At 37.2% G+C, this 21,155-nt stretch overlaps 2 protein-coding genes across 11 annotated transcripts in view; both read left to right on the forward strand.

The window, feature by feature from the left end:
• Kiaa0825 (KIAA0825 ortholog) overlaps nt 1–18,994 on the forward strand; it is a 360,888-nt gene extending 341,894 nt beyond the window's left edge. The window contains exon 20 of the mRNA XM_010637195.3: nt 18,933–18,994. Within this exon, the coding sequence (XP_010635497.1) occupies nt 18,933–18,960 (28 nt within the window). The 3' untranslated portion in view covers nt 18,961–18,994. The remainder of the gene's footprint in view (nt 1–18,932) is intronic.
• A 435-nt stretch (nt 18,995–19,429) lies between these two features.
• Fam172a (family with sequence similarity 172 member A) overlaps nt 19,430–21,155 on the forward strand; it is a 348,439-nt gene continuing 346,713 nt past the window's right edge. For 3 of the 10 annotated variants that reach the window (XM_033767668.1, XM_010637189.3, XM_033767678.1), the window contains exons 1-3: nt 19,430–19,839; nt 19,968–20,097; nt 20,352–20,592. The gene's annotated coding sequence lies outside the window, so the exon portion shown is untranslated. Of the gene's footprint in view, nt 19,840–19,967; nt 20,098–20,150; nt 20,593–21,155 lie in introns of those variants that run through there. The other 7 variants (XM_033767672.1, XM_033767674.1, XM_033767675.1 and 4 more) reach the window with 5 other exon arrangements.

Genomic DNA, 21,155 nt, shown 5'->3' on the forward strand with positions numbered 1-21,155 from the left:
TATACACATACTGGTGGAAATAAAGTCTCTATGGAGATAAGGATGATGTAGTAATAATGGAAAAGTTCAAATTCCATTACTACTGTGGCTATGCTTCTATTTTTTTTTTCTTAAGACATAATTATTTATAATATTACTGTGGGTGTTCTTGATCATCCTAGTTGTTGGTATGTAACTCTTCTACTTAAATACCTAGAACAGATCATATTAACTAAATCGGTGAGACAGTTGAGTTGTGCTGCAGATTGTCTCTAAAGGCTATAAATTCAAATTAAGGGTTTTGCTGCTTGTTCCTGAACTTCGACAGATCACTTTTTGTGCATTAGTAGTAAATGAAGAAATCAACCACCTTGCAAAAGAACATTCATTTGAATTTTTGTACAAATGGCTAAACTGCCTATATCGCTACTTATAATCATACAGCAGTTTTAGATAAAACAAGCAAACAAAGTGCTAATTCATGATGGGTAAGTGTTGATATTTTATAGTATGTACAGATATAACTACATTTCTCTATATATTTAAATATGTACTCATGTTTATAAAACATTAAGTTCCAGAGGTTCTAAATTGTATGCCATATTAATATACTGTGATATGTTTTATGAGATAAAAAATAAATCTTATTTTCCAGATATTGAAATGTTCCATTAGGTCAAAGTAACTTGTGGAGAATTAGAATATCTGAGTATTTTAAGAAACTCCTATGTTTTGTAACTTTCAAAGCAAAGTTGTACCTATCATTTATAGTATTCTATAAAAATCTAAGATCCTTTTCATTTCATGAAAATATACTATTAAAAAAAAAGAAAATCCCTGCCTATTATTAAGTTTGAAAATAAAACGGTATAAGTAAATTATATTTTTATCTTTCATTGGACATTATTTTTGGTTGATATAATTCCTTAACATTTTCCTTTCCCCTATTAAAATTCCCCTCTAAAGTAATGCTCCTTAATTAGCTTGAAGAAACAATTAAATTGAGTTAGAAATAGGTCTGTAAAGATCTCAGATTCCCTATCTAATTGATATTTTTGCTCTCTGCCCATTCCTAAAAGCCCCTTCTGAAAGATATGTAAAGCCTCATTACCAAGGGTGATAGGGCCCCTATAATTTAAAACCTTTAGAGATTCAATTTGAAGTTCAGAGGAAAATAAAAGTTTCAAAGTATTAAAAATTATGACCCATAAGGAAAGATTAAATGTTTCTATTTTAGCAAAAACAAGGTCAAGCAGAAATCAACCATTTGAAGTTGCCTATAATAAATAATATTGATTTCTTCATTTTCAACAAAAATCATGCCAGAAGGGATGAACTGAAACTATGTATGTTCTTTAAAACGTGGGGTTTAAAGCATTGGTAAACATAGCTGTAGATTTTTTTTATCTGGAGAATATATGAGAAAGGAGGTAGGTCATATCTGTTATGTAAGTTATTTTTAAGACCTATCTCTAAGGTATGAGACTTTTATCTTGTTGTTCTCTGTGGTAAATAAAATAGAGTTACTAAAAAAGTAGTGCTATTTAAATTCAGGCTAATTATTCTGGCTTATAATAGATTTGCCATCATGAATCACAATACCATAAAAAGTTATTCTCAAACATACGATAACTTTTTATCTATTCCCTCCCTAAATTTTGTCTTCTGGGGCAAAGTGCTGTTCAGAATCACTTTCTTACAGAAATATCTTTCTTTTTTATCTTTAATTGAGTTTATTGGTACATTTTAGGGGTACAGTACAGTTACATTCATGGTTGGGATCTTGTACCTTTACATGATGGGTCTTGGTTCTCATTTTTTCGCCTTGTCCCTGCCCTCCCTTCACCCCCTCCTCCCCTCCCCATCTACAAGCACTTTATTTCCATCTTTTCTTTATCTCACATTTTTTTCTTTTCCCTTATTACCCTTCCCCTATCCATCCCACCTTCCCTACACCTTTAGCCCCTTTCTTCCCATTTCACCATGTCAGTAATATTATTAGGATCTTATGTATTATTGCACTTTATTCACACCAGAGAAACTATTCGGTATTTACACATGTGTGACTTATTTCACTTGGGAGTATATTTTCAATAAGTATCCATTTTCCTATGAATGAATCTATTTTCTCGTTCTTTATGTCTGAGTAATATTCCATTTTGTAGAAAAACCACATCTTCTTTATCCAGTTTCCAGGAAATAGCCCATTTGCCCATCAGTTGGAAACAGAAATATCTTTCAAGAAGAACATCAAATTCTATAGTTTGCAGTCTCGTTGTAATTTAATAATGACTTTACAAAAAAATCAGGATGGTCTCTTTCATTAATGTTGCCCCCTTTCCAGTGAGTAAAGGAAAAGAAATTATTGCCAAAAGCTACCTAAGGAAGAAATACCTAAATTATATTTCTCTCAAGCAAATACTGCAATGAAGCCAAAGGAAATGGCACTGGCACCCTTTATGACTAATGGCATTTCATACCTGAACTGAAATATTTTATAAAAATTTTAAGGGATTTTGAAGATGGCTTTAGAATAACTAGTCAGTCCAACCCATATAATGAACTTTTCGTCTAAGTAGATTACTGAGGAGAAGACAGTGTCCAGTTCTGACCATGGATTTAGTACATGTTCAACAAACTTTTGGCGGATGAGTAGACAAAATGACTGCATACAATAACACTATTGTAAATCTGGCTCATTGTGATAGGATGTATTGAATAGATCACAAACCAAGGCAGAATTTTGAAAACATAAGTTAGATGTACCACATTCCAATATAATAGGTCACTGATAAAGCCCTTTAATTTATATCTGAAAACAAGGATCCATTGTAATTAATTTCTTACCATTAATATTCAGTAAGAAAGAATTTTCCAGAGTTTATGTTTATCTTGGCCAGTCTTCTATTTCTTCTCCGTCTAAAGCATGTCCTAAGAAGGGATATAGTCTGGGCCATAAAAGAGAGATTTAAATTTGTTCAGTTAGTGTTATATATTTTGATGCTTTAAACATGGAGAATCTAAATATATTTAGTTATTCTCAGTTACATTCTCTAAAATGAAAAGGTGAATGATTGTGGTTTACTGATGACCAGACTAAGAGGGCCTTGCTGATGTGTGTTGTTTCTAAGAATTAACTGTCATGACCTCGCTTTTCCATCAGAGCTACTCATGAGAACTACATTGACTGAGTGTTTTTATTGCCATCCTTTTGTATATTTTTGTGAAGCTCCTAAACTGAAAGGAAACAGAAGGCCATCAAGAACCAGAACACCAAAGGGGATGATGTTATATAAAGCTGCATACTGTAGGGGAAAAAAAGTGATATAGAAAGTCAGAGTAAGGAAAAGGTTGTTGAGATCGATCTTAGTTGTCGCATTGTCAGAAATTAGATATTTAAATATTTGGTAACCTATAAAGGACTGATTTTAGAACAATACTTTGACTTAATTTAAGCACTTTGCTAACAAGAGAGGGTTTTAAAACTTTTTACAGTGGCCAAAAGTACTAGTGTCAGATGTCAAAATAGCATGAAATTATGTCTTGTGCATGTCTCATACTCTTTATACTGCCATCTCATTCTTTAGAAGAGTGTGGGTATGACTAATAAAGGAACTTGCAAGGTTTTGTGCTTTAGTGTGATCACTGACTTTTTGAATTTAAGAAATAACTAATGGTATGGAAACCAAAGAAAGCAACACTCATTTTAATGCTCTAAGAACTGTCAATATACAATTAATAATCAAATAACACCTGTTAGAAATATCAGATCATTACCCATTGTGTATTAATGACTAAAGATTATTTCTTTAGTCCATCTAAGAATAACATAGTAATACCTAAACTTCAAATGCATCCCAATGGACATTTTGTGAGGCCTTAAAGTTTGCAGAGTACAATTTACAAAGCATTACGTTATTTTTATTTGAGCCAGAGTTAGATAGATATTTAGCATTTGGGAGGGGAAAGGCATTGGAGTAGAAGACAGCACAGGTTTATGTTTTGTTTGTTTGCTTGCTTATGTGGAGAGAAACAACATAATTTGGCTTGTTTGGTTTTTTTTAAAATAAATTCCTGAGAAGTTTCTCTGAATCATATGTACGCAAGTAAAATTATTACTTTGTGATCGTTAAAAAGTATAACCAGATATTTTCTGAATTTGATTCATTCAGATGGAAAAATCTTCCAGAGATGTAATCATCACGCTTCAGATGCCCTGAGACATAACATTTCCATCACTTGTGTCTCTCAAAGTGATTGGGCACGGACACATACCTTGTGGAACCCATTCAGAACTTGTGTTGTTATTGAGGGGATTTGGGGGTCACGATGAGGTTGAATAAAATGCTAATAGGATATTAATAGAATCAGAGTGGAGCTGCAAATAAGCGTGTAGAATCTGAATTTTGAGAGCCTGGGACAAAAGTGAACTATAAAGATAATTCATTGAAACTTGGAACATAGATAACTAACAGATGTAGAGACAATCGCTGAAGATGTGGGAGTAGATGTGGGGCTTTCCAAAGAGAGAGAGAGAGAGAGAGAGAGACTGATCCTGAGAAAAGCTGATAGGTACAGAACAACAGGAAACAGAGAGCAGATATAATTTCTTCCCTTCCTGAAGGTCCCTTCTCTGAAGCCAGCCTGCACTGTGCTGTACAGGGAAACAGAGAAGGGCAAAAACTTTTAAAAAAAGTAAAAACAAATAAAATCCAATATGACTTCACTTTTCACTACTCAGCTACCAACTGGTAGGACAATTTGAAATCATTAATTTGGCCAGATGGTTAATGTTGTTTAACAGTACAATTAACTAATAAATAGTTATAAAGTACTTTATAAATATAAATAGGTACATAAATGTTTAAAAATTGCATTAAATGAGGAAGCTTATTTCAAGCCACATTTTCATATCCAAGTGTTTTATTGGTGCTTCAGGAGAAGTGCCAATGATACAATCAGATGCTGCCATCACAGACTGTATTTAGAAAATACAACAAAGAGACTATAGAAAAACAAACAACGTTGGCCACACTAGGTTGAGCAGTGTGGTAGCCTGAAATATCTTCATGAAACAGAAGAAGGAACAGCAGCATGAACACAAATATGTGTAACTGAATCCAGACTGAACCCTTTGTAACACTTAGTAATTTCATTTTACCTACACATGTATCAGAGAAGGAATCTGTGAAATAAAACAAAGGACCCAGAGCAGGAGAAGGAACTTGAAATATGAATAGTCTATAAAATAATAGTAAAAATGTATGGAATTTATGAAACACTTGACATTCATAGACACCTGCTGTGTACAGCAATGGATTGAGATGTACCCTATACTGCTCACACCCTCTATTTTGCAAATGAGAAAACTGATGCGTGATTTTCATGTGCAAAACTGGTTAGGAACCTTGTCCAATACCATGAATGTAGTAAGTGGCGGAGTCAGGATCCAAAGCTAAACAGTGTGGCCCCACTACCGGCTGGGAGAAATCTAGGAAAGGTTTTATGGCCTAAACAGAAGGAAAGAGATGCGGCCTTTCTTCTCCCTGCCTCAGAGCGAAGGTGTGAAGGCTGAAACTCCAACCACAACCTGGGGACCATGCTGTAATGAGCAAGAGAATCACGGACATCAAGACCAAGACCTCAGCCCCACTGTTATCGAGACACTTAACCAGAGCCAGCAGTCGCTCACCTGTGGATTTCTTGTTCTATGAAAAAAGTATTATTGCCCATTCTTACACGCACCAGAGTCAAGCTTTTGCCCTACTTTCAAGCTTAATGAATATATCAGCTTATTCATAATAACCAGTAATAATAATAATAATATAATCAGTCATTGAGCGTTTGAGATGAACCTGGCATTATTTTATGTTTGGTGTACACTCTGTTATTTTATTCTTATTACAACTCTATAATGCAGGCAGTATTATTTTTCTAATTTCATAAATAAGGACATTAAGGCACAGTTTTGTCCAGCTTTCTAAGGCCACACAACTGATAAGGGATTCAGATCTGCCCAGACCTTGAAATCTCACACTTTAGCAAATTGTATTCTAGGCTCTGAGACATTATAGTCATTTTGATTAAATCAGGAATTGATTTTCATTTTCTCATATTTTTTTCTTTTCCCTTATTACCTTTCCCCTACCCTTCCAACTTTCCAAACACCTTTAGGCCTTTTCTTCCTATTTCACATTGTCAATTATCTCATTAGGATCTTATGTAGTATTATAGTTTTTCACACCAGAGATAAAGTGTCTGTAAATGGGGAGGGGAGTAGGGGGTGAAGGGAGGGCAGGGACAAGGGAAAAAAAATGAGAACCAAGATCTGTCATGTAAAGGTACAAGATCCCAATGATGAATGTAACTGTACTATCTACCTAAAATGTACCAATAAACTCAATGAGGAAAAAATGAATTAATTGGGCATTCCTACTACATCGATATTCTTATTATTCTTCCATATTAGATATTCTAGAGCATATGTTTCTCCACAGGAATACTTTTTAGTAAAAGAACTCTTCGTTGTGTGGGTTTCTGCGTATTAGAGATATTTAGCATCTCTGTTCCCTGGGTCTTAGTGGAAGGACATTCTGGATGTAGTGTCACCAGAAGTGCCCTCCACACTTACCCCTAGGGAAGCAGACTAACAGTACTACCATTAGAGCTAGTGTGCTCACCTAGCATGCACACAGCCTAGGGTCAGTAACCATCACTGAAAAATAAAATAAAATACAATAGAAAGCTACTTCTAGAATAAGGTTGGCAAACATTTTTTCTCAGTAAAATCAAACTAGTAGAGTTTTGATCATTCTCGATCACAGCTACTATGCTCTGACATTATTGAGTGAAATCAGTCATAGATAATCCATAAACAAATGAGTGGCCTTGTGTTCCATTGAAACCGTTTTCTGATCCTATTTTATTTCAGCACCTGGGGACATAGAGCAGCTAAAACTTGCCTGAGGTAATTTAATTAGTAGGGGGTACATTTGGATTGGATCCATTGGCAGAATGATTCTGGAGGATGTCTTCTTATTTAGGACATTATTGATGTCTCAGATTTTACATGGTTTTTCCCCCATCGAAGGCGCAGTAAATGCCTCAGAGAGCTTCTCACATTCTAGACTCTGGCTCTCTTTACCTGTCTTGTGTTGCTTGCCTCTTTTTACCTAAGGGTTCTGTAGGACTTGCCCCTTTGATGGCCTGGACCAGCACTACCAAGGACATCCCCAAGCATAAAGACACCTCCTGGTTGACTCTAATGCACAGACACAAAGACCAGTCCCACTAAGCTTCGATAAAATTGACCACTAGAACAGTAACTCAGTGATCTGTGACTGTTTTTATTTTGCACACCACAGAGTCTCATTGGAGGGATCATAAATCAACTGTTGCTTATTGAAATACACAGAAATAGAGAGCACTTAGCCCATGGTCTGGTACATGGAAGAGCTCTAGAGTAATAGATAAAATTAATAGAACAGTATCAGTAGCAAGCAGATAGCACCAGTCCAGGTGCGAACAAGTGTGCAAATATAGGAAATGCACCTAGGCTAAGAACATCCATGTCAAAATCGTGGTGCTAATGGATAGGGTGGGGGCTGCTGACACAGAATACTCAGTCCAGGTGTTTAGATATGAAGTCAGACAGATGATCTAGGATAGGCCAAGCTCCTAAATTCACCCACCAAGTAGATGTTCCCAAAGATGGTGAAGATGATGATACAGATTTTACTGCTCCTCAGCATGTGAGACACAACTGTCATTGGCACCAAAGTTGTGGCTTGGTTGCTTTTCCTTTGCCATACTATGCAGGTGGGGAATTTAGCAATAATGCAAGAGACACGCTATCAAAGTGAGAAAATGTCATGGTTTTCAAGGAGAACTAGAAAATGCTAGCTTTGATATTAGTTTTGTAGGGACATGTTTTCACCATAGATATTAAGTATATCAAGAGAAAGTAGAGGTACCAATCAATTATTTTTAACAAATCAGTAGATTATTTTCTCTTCCAGTAGTTTTGTTTTAGAATTGACTTGCTTTGGCAGTGTATTAACAACTAAGAGATACATTTCTCTTTAGAATTTATGAGTGTGGAATTTAACAATGCTTGTGATAAAAACATACATTTCAAATCTCTAAAGCTTTTAGTCAATAAAAGTAAAATTGTTAGGGAATACATAGTTATCATACTACCTTTTCAACTGTCTTTGCCATCATATCCTCTCATGAAATGATTTCTTCGTAATAAGCTCAAAGTATATGAGAAGGTTACGATAGGTAAATAACTTTGCCTAATAGCATTAACTAACAGCTCAATTATACTCTGAAGTACCTATAATTGTCATGAAGCTTCTAAATCCTTATCATGATTCTATTATGTATAAATTCATTTAAATTACATTAATTATACAGATTTTTAATGAAGCAAAGAGATTGCTTTCCATTTTTCACAAGTAGAGACAATAATCAAAATATTTATGTGCATATTATATGTTTTGTTCTGTTGATATGCATGAAATAATTAATTTACTCAGACAGTATTAGCACCTTTGCACAGGAGGGGAAAGAAAGTCAAGCCCAATATTTCTCCGGGGTTTCTTGTAAGAGTAGGTCCTTTTTTCTTTTGTATTAATATTTTGGTACCAGGATTGAACCTGGAGCCTTTATACTTAATGACATTCTCAGATATTTTCTTATTTTTTACATGGAGACAGTATCACACTAAGTTACATGGACAAGGCTTGAACTTGTGGTTCTCCTGCCTCAGCCTCCCAGGGTACTGGAATTACAGGTGTACACACAGTGTAGATAGTTCTTTTAAAGTTAATATCTAACACAATTAACAATGTTTTCAGAAAATGAAATATTAATTATTTTAACAGTATTGAATAACACATGTAAAATGGCTTTAAAACCAAGCCTGGCTCCAGAGTTCACATCCAAAGATACCTGGGCAAGTGACGTGAACATTCTGGGCCTCGGTCAACCCTTTTATAGACTTAGAATAGTGACATTAGGTAGTGAGAATTTAAAGAGTCCTTAACACAATGCCTGTGCCATCATTACTACTGTATAAATATTTTCATTGTTTATTTTCCTGTTTGGGAGTGCAGTTTAACATGCTCAATAATAATGCTGAGGTTCACCTATGAAAAATAGTGAGTTTTTTCCTCATTACGATTCCATAAAGTCAGGGCAAGCTAACCTTGTGGCTAAACTGTAAATCCCCGGAGACTTATTTTCAGGAGTATTTTCCTATGGCTTTGAACACCATGGTACTGAAAACTTTCACCATCTTTCAAGTTGTTAATAAAACCTCGATGACTGGTGACCCAACCCCAAACACAGGAAACACGTGGAGGGACTAAGGAGGACAGAAGTAACAGTGCTCAGAAGGATGTAAGGTTGGAGCTAGAGGCAAGGAGGGTGCCAGGCAGAGAGTGAAGCGGAATGTAAGGTAAAAGCAAGTTCAATATGGCAAATAACCATCCTCCTTCTCCCTGAGCTTCCCTGCCTCCTGCTCTGTCATGTGCACCACTGCCCAGGACTGCCCAGGGCACGCTGCACCTGACATTCAACAAGGAGACCTGGGCAAGGACAGGCTGCTTACCAAGAGGTTTCCATGAAAAATGCAGTCACCCTGCTTCTTTTCACCATTCAATCAGTGACCGAAACTCCTGCTTTCTTAAGGTTGGCCAGAAAGTCTGACTGTGTAAAAAGATGGCTCTTGGAAGATTGCTAGCGAGGAGCTGTTGTTTATTAAAAGTCCTGTCCTGCTGCAGCCTGTATAACGGAAAATCTTAGATGTGTTAGCATTGGTTTTAAAAATCCTCTTGGGACAGCACTTCATCACAGATGACTAAGGAATGGTAAAAATAAGAGTGAGGAAAGGAGAAAAGAAACGTATGCAAATGATTTCCTGTTGAAGTGCTGAGTTCCGTGTACTGTGGCCAGACCTGGGGAAGTGGAACAGATGAGAGAAATGAAGGAGGGCAAGGGAGGACTGTACTTGGTTTATTGTAATAACATTTACTGTGCAAGATTATGTACATATATATTTCCAGATTCTAACATTTCTATGTTTTGTAGTCATCCAGAATTAGAAAGCCTTTAGTCTCCTTTTTTTAGTACATATTCTATGAAATCTTGCTAATGACTTGCTGCTTTTCTTCTGTGATTTAACCTGATTACTCCAAATCTGATCTTATTTCTAGAAATAGACTAACCTGCCCTTAAGATACATCTAGTTAGCTTGATGGACTTGCTGCCAACGTCTTCCTGGCAAACCTCCTGTGACTTCCTGGCAAAGCTCTCTCTTTTAAACATTTTTAAAATCCAGCGAAGAGAAACCCGATTTGAAACTATGCTACAGTGGACTCCAGAGTTGGACTCTATTTTCCTCTTACATTCTCTGGCCCGCCCTGCAGAATCGGTGCCAAGGAACTGTGTTGACCAAAAGGCAGTTGGTAAAGAGTAAACAAGGCGAAACTAATGCTTCAATAAGGCAAAGACTGTACAATAATGCCTCAAATAACTAACTAGTCTGGAAGTTGCAAAAAATACTAAGATATGATTTTTCTTCTAGGTGGGAAATGAGGAAGGATGAAACACTAGAAGAGGAAGAAAAAGTGATGCTGGAACACTTAAAACAAATCTGCACCATACAGAATTGTTCTGCCTCAGATAACACAGAGGATCCATAATCTGCAGAAAACAGCAATAGCGTTATTTTAGGAAACAGTCTCATGTAATGGGGTAGGATTTTTACTATAGTTGGAATGAACCTCAGATATGCTGTAAAGCATGAAACCAATGACGGAGTAATCTCTATACCGAAAAGGAATACGGCGCATAAAGAATAAAGAGCTCCATATTTTTTATTTTAAACATAATTGCAAATGTTTTCCTTTCCCTGGTCCTCCCTGTATATGATAAAACTGCTGCCATCTCGTGTTCCCTTTGAATTATGTTTGTCTCCTTTCAGTCTCAAAGTATCTATGACAACAGGCAAAATGTTTGGAAATCTTTTCCCTGAGGATTTTTTAATCCAACGTTTGGATGTTACGTTGAATAGAATCACAAAATACCCTGAGAGTCATCTGAAAGTTTTAATTTAATTTTGCACCTGTAGTCCAAGTCCTGGTGTTATTTGTCTTTCGTACCAGCTATTGGACCAGCCTCACTGCCCACAGACCTCTTATCTGATTTATCTTAACCATAGCCACAAAAAGCAAGCTTTTGAACTATTACCCTTGTCATATCTCTGCTTGTGATTGCTTTTAGTTCGCCCAAATCTGATTTGAGCTTCTGCACATAAAACTTCAGGCCCTCCGCTACCAAATGGTTCAAGAACACACAACTGCTCCAAGTCACACACTTGCTCTAAGTTTCCTAACCGGAAGCCACCTTCCTCCCAGAATTAAGCTCAGGAGTCATCCCAGCAGCCTCTGCCCCACAGTTCCTTGTCCATGCCTTGCCCGTTTCCATTACACCAACACACATAAGTGTGCGGCGTGCACAAACAAAACGTGTTCTACCACCTTCTCTGCCAAGTAAAATTATAGATATTTATGATATCCTTCTACCAATGCCTGATACTAGATTATAAAGACCTTGAAGGGCCTCACATAGAATGTGAGGTCTCCCTTTGTAAGAGGTCTGACTAAGCAACACATTGAATGTCTGAATTTCAAAACATTCACTACAGTAAAAGACATAGCTGTTAATCTTCCTCAATATACTCCCCCTTGCTTTAGGCAAACTTTTCTTGTTCTTGCTACTTGCTGAAGCAGTTCTGGAAGTCCTCTTTCATAAATGTCTGTTTTTGTTTCATCCTGGCTGTTCCCATGTCCTGAATGGATTCAAACCGCTTACCTGTTATCTTCCTTTTGACTTGGGAGAAGAGCTAGCAGTTGCGTGGTATCAGATTTAATGAATAAGGAAGATGAGGATACACTGTGATGCTTTTGACAGAAATTGCCATGAACATTTGATTAATGATGTGTGGTCATAAAATAGGGTGAATATTTAAATTTGAAAAAATTATTGCAGTAAAAGATATATTGTCATTACTGCCACACGATTATTTTAAATGCAAATACTACATCTTTCTATCACTCTTTCGGACTCCCTTTATGCCATTTACTCTGTTACTCATAGAGTGGGCAATTATAAAATGACTGCCAGTGAAAGAAGACAACAAAGACTATGCAACAAGTGAACAGTCTGCAGGACACCTGGGAGAAGCCTTATGTCACAGGCTATTTTAGACCATATGACATCAAACATCCTGGTTACTGGTGTTCTTAGAGATGGAATAAACTGTCCAGGCTCCCACATTCTGCGATTTTTATAAAATACGTGTAGGCTACATGATTTCTAAAGGAAAGTACTCATGCATTTTCAAACAGCAAAAGTTGGGAGTGCAGAGGAGGCCACCTTAGAAAATGTCTTGCATCTCTTCTTTAAATAAAAAATCATAAATGGCCCCATACCAGCTGCCTGCTAAATAATACATTTTATTTTTAAAGAATGTTATTTAGTTGGCCAGTATAATAATCATGAACCAAGTGTTTTCAGATATGGTTGAAATAATTTCTAAAAATTCTACACAGGCAATTTAAAAATTACAGGAAATTTTAATGAAAGTTGTATGTTTTATCTGATCTCATCTGTAACCTCTGTAGCAATCAATATAACATAATAGTTGACAGTTCCTTCAGATAGTTGGTAGTCTATGGTTGGGAAGACCAGACACTAAAGTGGAAAGTCAAAATGAAAATAAATCAGTCTAAGAAACCAAACCAAACAATCTAATAAAGTTACAAAATTTCACATTTGGATTAATTTCTAATATATGTAAAGGTCATCTTTTAAAGTCATTTTTTCTTTTTATTTTGTTTTCTCTGTGTTACTGTGGATTGAATTCAAGGATGCTCTACCATTGAGCTACATCATGTTTTTCTCCTTTCTCTCCTTCCTTCCTCCCTCTCCCTCTCCCTCTCCCTCTCTTTCTTTGACAGGATCTTTCTAAGTTGTCCAAATGAAACTCTGACTTGCAACCCTCCTCCCTCATTTTCCCAAATGCTGGGATTCCAGACATGAACTTGTTTTTTCCATCTATGTATTTCCGTCCTGATTATAGGATGCAATTTTTTTCCTGGGCCAGGGATGGGGGACATTTTGCTTTGATCTCCATTGGAAAGAAGAGAAATAGAATAAGGAAAGAATAGAATGACTTCAGCAAAAAAGTAGAGGAGAAGGGAAAGTTACAATTGAACTCTTTTTTACTTGCTCAGTGAAATTACTATACACGTAAGTACAAGAAAGTTTATAATTGGGGATGAAATGACAACTCATTGATTTATTGTGTCATTTTGACTTTATACATCATAAGTCTTAAAGAATAGTATTTCAAGACAATGTTCTTTCTCACTGTTATTTTACATTTGCTTAAGTTAACAACAGGAATGAATTCTAACAGTTTATAATTCCCCATATGCCTATTACAAAAATATTATCTTCTTATAAAATATTATCTTCCTTCTGTGTTCTAACTCTATTTTTATACAGTTGTAAACATGTTTATTTCACTATTGGTTTAGCAGTTACTATATGGAAATAGTATGGATGAATTTTAAATAAATTATAAATAAAATCTATTTCAGATTTTCATATGTTGCCATCATTAAAATATTCTTATAGATCTACCAAGCAAAATATGGGGAAAAACACTTTTTTTTTCTTACTAATATGGCCTACGCATATATCCTACTCCCTCACTTTATATATTTCTGAGGCTGAAAGAGCTTCAGGTAGTTTATAATTAGCTTTTCTAACTATGAAATATTTCCACTAAAATGTATCAGCCACTAAAAAAAGGAAGGAAATCATACCCCAAGCAACAGCTTGAATAAATTTTGAGGAAAATATGGTAAGTAAAATAAGCCAATCATTAAAAAGTATTGTGTGGTCTCACTTATTTGAGGTATCTAAAGTAGTCCAATTCATGGAAATAGCAGAACTGTGTTGAGAGGGAGGAGGAAAAGTTGTGTTGAATTGTTAGAGTTTCAAATTTGTAGTACGAAAAAGTTTCTGGAGATCTGTTTCACACCAGTGTAGATATACTAAACACATCCAAACCATTTGATGGTTAGGATAATAAATGTTACATATTTTTAAAATTCAATTTCTAAAAAACCTGTAGATGGAATCTTCATTGACAAAATATTCCCAGCATGATGTGTGAAAGCTCTTGAACTTTAATAAGAAACTAGGAAGCCAGGATACTCAGCATCACTCCTTAGTCCATGTGGTGATGAAAACTACCCACTTTGCCTTTGAAAAATGTTTTCAGTCACTCCATTAGTAGGACAGTAAACACATTTCTCCCGAATTTAAAGAATCAATAACTGTTTATAACTCTTTTTCCATCAAAATTCTGTGATGATTACTTGCTGGAGTATAGATCTGATTAATTACTTATGCAGTGACATATTATTACTAGAACCTAGTCACTTAAAAACACACACATCTCTTATCCCACAGCCTCTGCCAACTGTCTGGGTGTGGTTTCACTAGATTCTCTGCTTAGGGTCTCACAAGTATCAGGGAAAGTTATCAGCCAGAGTCTGGTCTCATCTGCAGTTCAACTAGGGAAGGACACACTTCTAAGTTCATATGGTTTGGGGCTACATTAGTGCATTGCAGCATTCCAAACTAATGGCCTCAGTTTCTTGCCAGGTATTGGTCAGAAGGTACCACCAGTTGCTTGTCATGTGTCATCCTGAAATGTTCTCTTGTTTCTTCAAAGGCAGCAAAATCGATAGCACAATCTTATGTAACTAATAATGTGCATGTCATCATGTATACTCCTTCTTATCTACCAAATTCTATGGGTTAAAGGCAAGTCACTCAGCCCACCATGCCTGCCTGGGGGTAAAGATGATGCAAGAGTAGGAATGTGGAGGTGAGGATAAAAGGACCCAATCTAGAGTTTGTCCACCACAAGCTGGAAGTTAGATAATAAGATGCCTTGTCTAGGAGGAGTAGAAGAATAATTGGCTTAGAAACAAGATGAACTGAGTGTTAGAATTTATTATGATTTATCAGGCTGCTAGAGTAAGCCAGGATCTGTTCCAGACTTTCCTTAACAAGACTCTCCATCTATAAGTATCTCGCTCATTTCTCTCTAAGTCCCTACTAGGGCAGCACTTGAGAACACCACTTGAAGTAGTAAGGAAATAAATAGTAGAGACATGAAAAATTGATCCAAGTTTTAAAAAAAGATGCACTGCAAAGGCCAGGCTTTAAAACACCACCTCTACCACCACCACATGGTACTAACAAATGAAAGATAACAAAGAAGACCCGATCTGGGCTGAAATTAAAATAGACTGGAAATGAAATGAAACATTTCCAAAACTGCTCCTCTGATACTACCTTCCAGAGTGATACTTCAAGAAGCTCCACAGAATGATCCTCCAAGGAGCACGCTGAAAATGTTGCTTAAAAAACAACCCTGTAAATGCTCTGAACGTTCTAAGGGCAGACAGCAGACGAGGAAACATCCATTCAAGGGAATGTATGAAAACTGGGTGTGAAAAATGAGAGTGTGGAGTTTGAGTCTAGTCCACTTCCTCACTCCCCGATCCAGCTCATCCAGACTCTGCTGCGGTTGCTTCCACCAGTTATGCAGGGTTCCCTTCACCCCAGATGCAGGTGGAGGAGGAGGAACGTCCCCACCTACCCTCTTCCAGCAGCACATTCTTGAACTTTCCAGTCTCCAGAAATGTGAGACAAATAAACCTCTATTCTCTATAAATTACCCAGTTTCACTTATTTTGTTACAGTAACAAAAAACAACTAAGACGGTTTTCCCACTTACCCTATGTCTATTCCTGTCCTCTCTGTCTGTAGTTTTTCCAGACTTAGAAGAGCTGTTGATTTTCATTTTGTACAGATTTTTCTTGTGATGATGAGTGACTACCATCCAAGCTCTAAGCTTTTTAAATGTTGGACTAGAAAGCTCTAAGTCACTGAAAAATGTCCTCTTTCATACACAAGAGACCTACCCTAATAAGTCTGGAAAAAAGGGGTAAGGTCTGTTTTGTCTCAGACTCTCCACAGTTACACCATTAGTAGTGTTTGTTAGTAGTGTTCGCTGTACATGATTTTTATACTCCTCGTGTGGAACACACATATACATCTTAACTCCTTTTTTTTTCTTCCTCTCCCTCCTCCTCCCTCCATCCCCCCTACATCTCATGGTCCCCTTCCCATCTGAGAAAGATCCTATTATTTGTCTTTTATTTTGCTGTTTATTTATGATTTGGGTTTCTCACATATGAGAAATTATGTATTTAAATTTTCTGATTTATTTCACTTACCATTATTGTTTCCAGGGGCATTCATTTTCTTATTAGTGACTCAAGTTCATCTTTCTTTATGATGGAATAGTACTCCGTTGTGTGTAAATACCACATTTTCTATCCATCCGTTTATGGACATATAGGCTGCTTCTAGAATCTAGCTTCTATGGATTGTGCTGCTAAAACAGGGTATGCATACATCACTGTAAAATGATATCTTTACCTCTTTCAGGAAGATAACTAGAAGCAGAATTGCTGGCTCAAATGCAATTTCTGGTTGTTGTTTATTGAGGGATTTCCATTCTAATTCCATAGCGGTTGTACTAGTTTACATTTCCACTAACAATGTAGAAGTGTTCTTTTTCTTCCTGCGACCTCATGAACATTCGTTATTATATTTGTTTTCTTGATGATGGTCATTGTTTCTAGAGTAAGATAGAATCTCAGTATTGTTTTACTTTGCATTTCTACAATGGCCAGGGATGTTGAACATTTCCCCAGGTATTTATTGGCTATTTGTACTTCTGTGATGTGTCTATTTATTTCAGTTCCCCATTTTTTGACTGGGTCTTTTACTTTGGGGCATCTAAGTTTTTTAGTTTTTTTATATATTCTAGATATTAGTCCTCTGACAAAAGAATGAAAGGCAAAATATTTTCTCATTCCCTAGGCTCTCTTTTCACTCTGTTGGTTATATCTTTTGCTATCCAGAAGCTTTTTAACTTGTATGATCCCTTTGGTGATTTCCTATGCAACTGGGGTTCTGTTCAGAAAGCCCTTGCTTAATGCCTAAGACTTCCAGAGGGATTTTTTTTTCAATCTTTCATCAGATTAGGTGTTTCTGTTTTGACATTTAGTTTTGTCTCAGACTCTCCTCTTTTTAACTTCTTCTCTTCCTACACTCACTCTGTTACTTCAGGATCCTTCAAAGTCAGTTTAGTGTTAAAGAATGGTCATTATAAACAAGGACCATTGTCTTCTCTGTAGCAAATGCTCAGTGCTTGTGTGTTCAGTCATTCAGTACATTTTTGGACTCCCAATCTGGGAATCCCAGCACTGATATACCCTGAATTCCCATTCAGCTTTCTCTCTGGCAGTTGACTTCACAAATCCTTGCTCTTTTGTGAGATTTGCTTCTCTTTCCATTCTTTCTACTACAATGGCCTCTCTCCTTTTTAAAAACCATTCCATCTCAGTGTTATGGGTTGAATTATGTCCCTCAAAAATGATACACTGAAGTCCTAACCCTGGGTACTTGAACATTTGACCTTCTTAATGATTTTGTCTGAGTAGCTAAAACATTGGAGCTGAGTTCTAGTCATAGCAAGGGATTTTTTTTTTTGTTTTGTACTGGGGATCTAACTCAGGACCTTGCACTTGCGAGGCAAGCAGTAGAACCACTGATCTAAATCCCTGGCCCAAAGGAATTCGAATTTTATGTTTTAATTTTCATAAATAATATGTTGTTTGATATTACATTTATAGGTATCAGTTGTGTGTAACTGAGATCATTTGATATGAAGGGCATACGGGGATTGCTAAGATACTAGATAGTAAACAGTTTAGTGTAGGAGGAGGAAATGCCAAATATGGTGGAGGGATCAAAGATGGACCACCTGTTTCCCAGGAAAGAACAATTTTTCCATTTTCTTTATCTCTGTCAGATCATAAAGTATAAAAGATTAGAGGTGGTGAGAAACCTGGAGTTTCTGGCTTCCCTAGAGATGCAGAAATTAAAACTGTAAATAAACAATTGATAAGGCTGTTGTTTTAGAGGGGATTTGTGCCTCCCTTCTGTTTCTACATGTATGAAGAAAAAGAACTAACCTAAAAAAAAAGAAAAGTTGCTGTTCATATGCATAGCCACGATTGTAGTAGTTTTTGCTAAGAACACACAGGCTGCTATAAAATATCTAAGCTCACACACAACCATTTTATTATTTTACCTCCTTTCACCTTTCAGACTTGTAGGAAACATTTTTGTAGCCAGCAGAGGAACAACTCTACTCCATTTAGTGCAGGGTGAGAAGAGCAAAGCACTCATTCTATTTCAGCATATTACCTTTTTATTCTTGATTTTGACATTTTAGATAGAATTGGATGTGAAAATACAGTTTCTTATTGGTTGTTTATATATATAGTGTATTAGTTTCTTTTCTGAAGACAAATCACTTCAAAATTTACTGGATTAAAATAAGTTATTTTATTTCTAATAGCATCTGTGGATCAGGAATTCAGAACAGGGCACAGTGTGGTTGGCTTGTCTCTGCTTTATAAAAATTAGAACTCCAGTTGAAAGATTCAGGGATTAAAATATTCTGAAGTCTCATCCTTCCTGTGTTGTTGCTGCTAAAATTATTGACTGAAACACTAACAGGTATTTTCAGTAGGAAGCAGTTTACTACTGAGCAATGTTCTAATCTTTGAGTGGGTTCCTGTGTAATTCTGAAAGATCATGTCACTGCTCTTCTGATCTATTTCCAAGATTTATATCAACACTGGTATATTACTAGTAACTAAACTTTACACTTTTATCCACTTGTCACTAATTGTCCCATTAAATGTTTTCTCTTGTAGAATGCCATGTCGGAGTTTATATCCTTAGGTTCCTTTTAGCTCTGCCAGTTTCTGATCCCCCCCACACCTCATAATCTTGACTGGAGAAGAACTGGATAAGTATTTTGCTCGTTTCTTTTTTTACTTGATTTTAGCCAAAAGGCTGAGAAGTGATTTTTTTTCATGGTTAGACAGATTATGATTTGGGGTGCCTTTTGGGTTTTTTTAGAAATGGATTCACTGTTTCCAGAGTCTACCTAAACAAAAGTAAATTTCTTTTCACTCTTCTATTTAAAATATCTTCAGTTTTCTTTACTGTCTACAGCACAAATTCCAATTACTTGGTATGGAACACAAAGCTTTTCAAAATGAGGCTCTGGTCTTCCTATTCAGTTAAAAGTCCCACTCTGCAACTGAGGTCCAGCTAGAAACGAAGCCCTAATGTTCTTGGCAATGCCCTGGTTCATCTAGGTATTCATTCCTGATTAATTGTACTGGGTTCTCTTTATCCCCAAGAACATTTCTTAATCCTGCTCTCCTCCTATTAACATCCATGTTCTTTCCAACTTCCAAGCCTCTTGACCTACAGATTTCTAAATGACTCTAACAGAGTAATGTGTGATCATTCACTCATAAACAACTATTCAACTGTGTTTTGTAAGAGGCATTACTGTATGGTTGAGAATATGTTAAAAAGACAAAAATCATGGCCCTCCTTGAGTTTACACTGTAGTAAACCGAACACATTGACAAAAAAAATCATCTTTTCCTTTAGTTACAGAGGAAAGAAGCTGAGATTTTGATATATGAGCAGTGTGGAGTGAAGGACAGTATTACATAGAGTGGACTGGGACCATGTCATGAAAAATATTTTGATTTACTTGTCAGCTGCCAGACATTCCTCCCTTGATCCAAGAGGCAGTCACAGGTTTGTGTTTCTAGAGCCTGGTTCAGCCTTATTTGTTAACTAACAGCTGTGGACTAAAATGCCTACAAAGAACCAAGTAAAAACTAAAGCTCTGTTGCCTCCATTGTTCATCCTTTATCTACCCACAGGACAGGTACACCGCATACCTGTTTTTGTAAACCGAAGGCCAACACACCTCCAAGAGTCGCATTTGCGTCAGATATGATAACAAGGAAATTGACAGCAGTCATTACTAGGAAGCTGGTATGGACTTCCTATGTAAGTTTTAATTCAGAGTGAAATATGATCCTCCAAAAGGACATCTTTCTTTTCTATAGTTGAATTTAAGCCCGTAAACCATTAGTGGGGAATTCACACTTTGTAAATTCTGCTTGGAGAATGAGGCTCTACGGCAACTAGTCCTCTAAGGTGATCCGGGCATTCAGAAGGAAGGGGGAGCATAACTGGTTTCGTAAACAAGGTGACAGTTAACTCCCACCGGCCTCTCTAACCACCGCCATATATTTCTACAGGAACCGACCTAGCGACCACACCCCGCCCATTTCCGGGTTGTCGCAGCTGCTGCCGTCGCGTGCGTAATGACGTTGCAGTCTCCCGCAGACCCCGGAAGTGCAACTCGAACTTGGCCGGGGTGCGGATCCCGAGAGGGAAAGTCCTGACGACCTACCGCACGAGGGAGTTCCTCCAGCGAGCTGGAAGGCCACGCCTCCTCCCGCCTCCCCCCGCAGCCCTGTAGCTGGGGGCAGAGCTCAGGTAGGAGAGGAGTCTGCGAGGATCTGAGCTACGGGACAGGCCTGGGTTCCACCCGAGTAGGGGACTGGCTTCGATCGGTCTCAGGCGGGGAAAGCTGGCCTTGAGGTCCGAGGCTGTGAGAAATTACTCTTCGTTTGCAGGGGACACCGCTGACCTGCGTCCCAGACACTGCTAATGGGCAGTTTGCACTTGCGATTTCCATTGTGGAGGCAGGAGGGACACACGTGTGTTCCCTGGACACTGGCTTTATGTCTGAGGTTATGAGTTTCTGGGAGCCTCTAGGGACCATAGGGGGACACAAGTGTGTTCCCTGGACACTTGCTTTGTATCAGAGGTTATGAGTTTCTGGGAGCCTCTGGGACCATAGAGGGACACAAGTGTGTTCCTTGGACACTTGCTTTGTACCTGAAGTTATGAGTTTCTGGGAGCCTCTGGGACCATGGCGTAATAGGCCCTCAGGCAGGTATTGCAGGTTTCTGTTTGAAGTCTTTCTTTTCTCTTCTCTTTTTTCTTAAAAGAAAGTGTTACCAACTGCAAACAGATTGAAGTGCAGCTATAAAATG

This window comes from Fukomys damarensis, unplaced genomic scaffold, assembly GCF_012274545.1.
Source record: "Fukomys damarensis isolate Sample0158 unplaced genomic scaffold, DMR_v1.0_HiC HiC_scaffold_3, whole genome shotgun sequence".
In the NCBI taxonomy this organism is placed as follows: domain Eukaryota; kingdom Metazoa; phylum Chordata; class Mammalia; order Rodentia; family Bathyergidae; genus Fukomys; species Fukomys damarensis.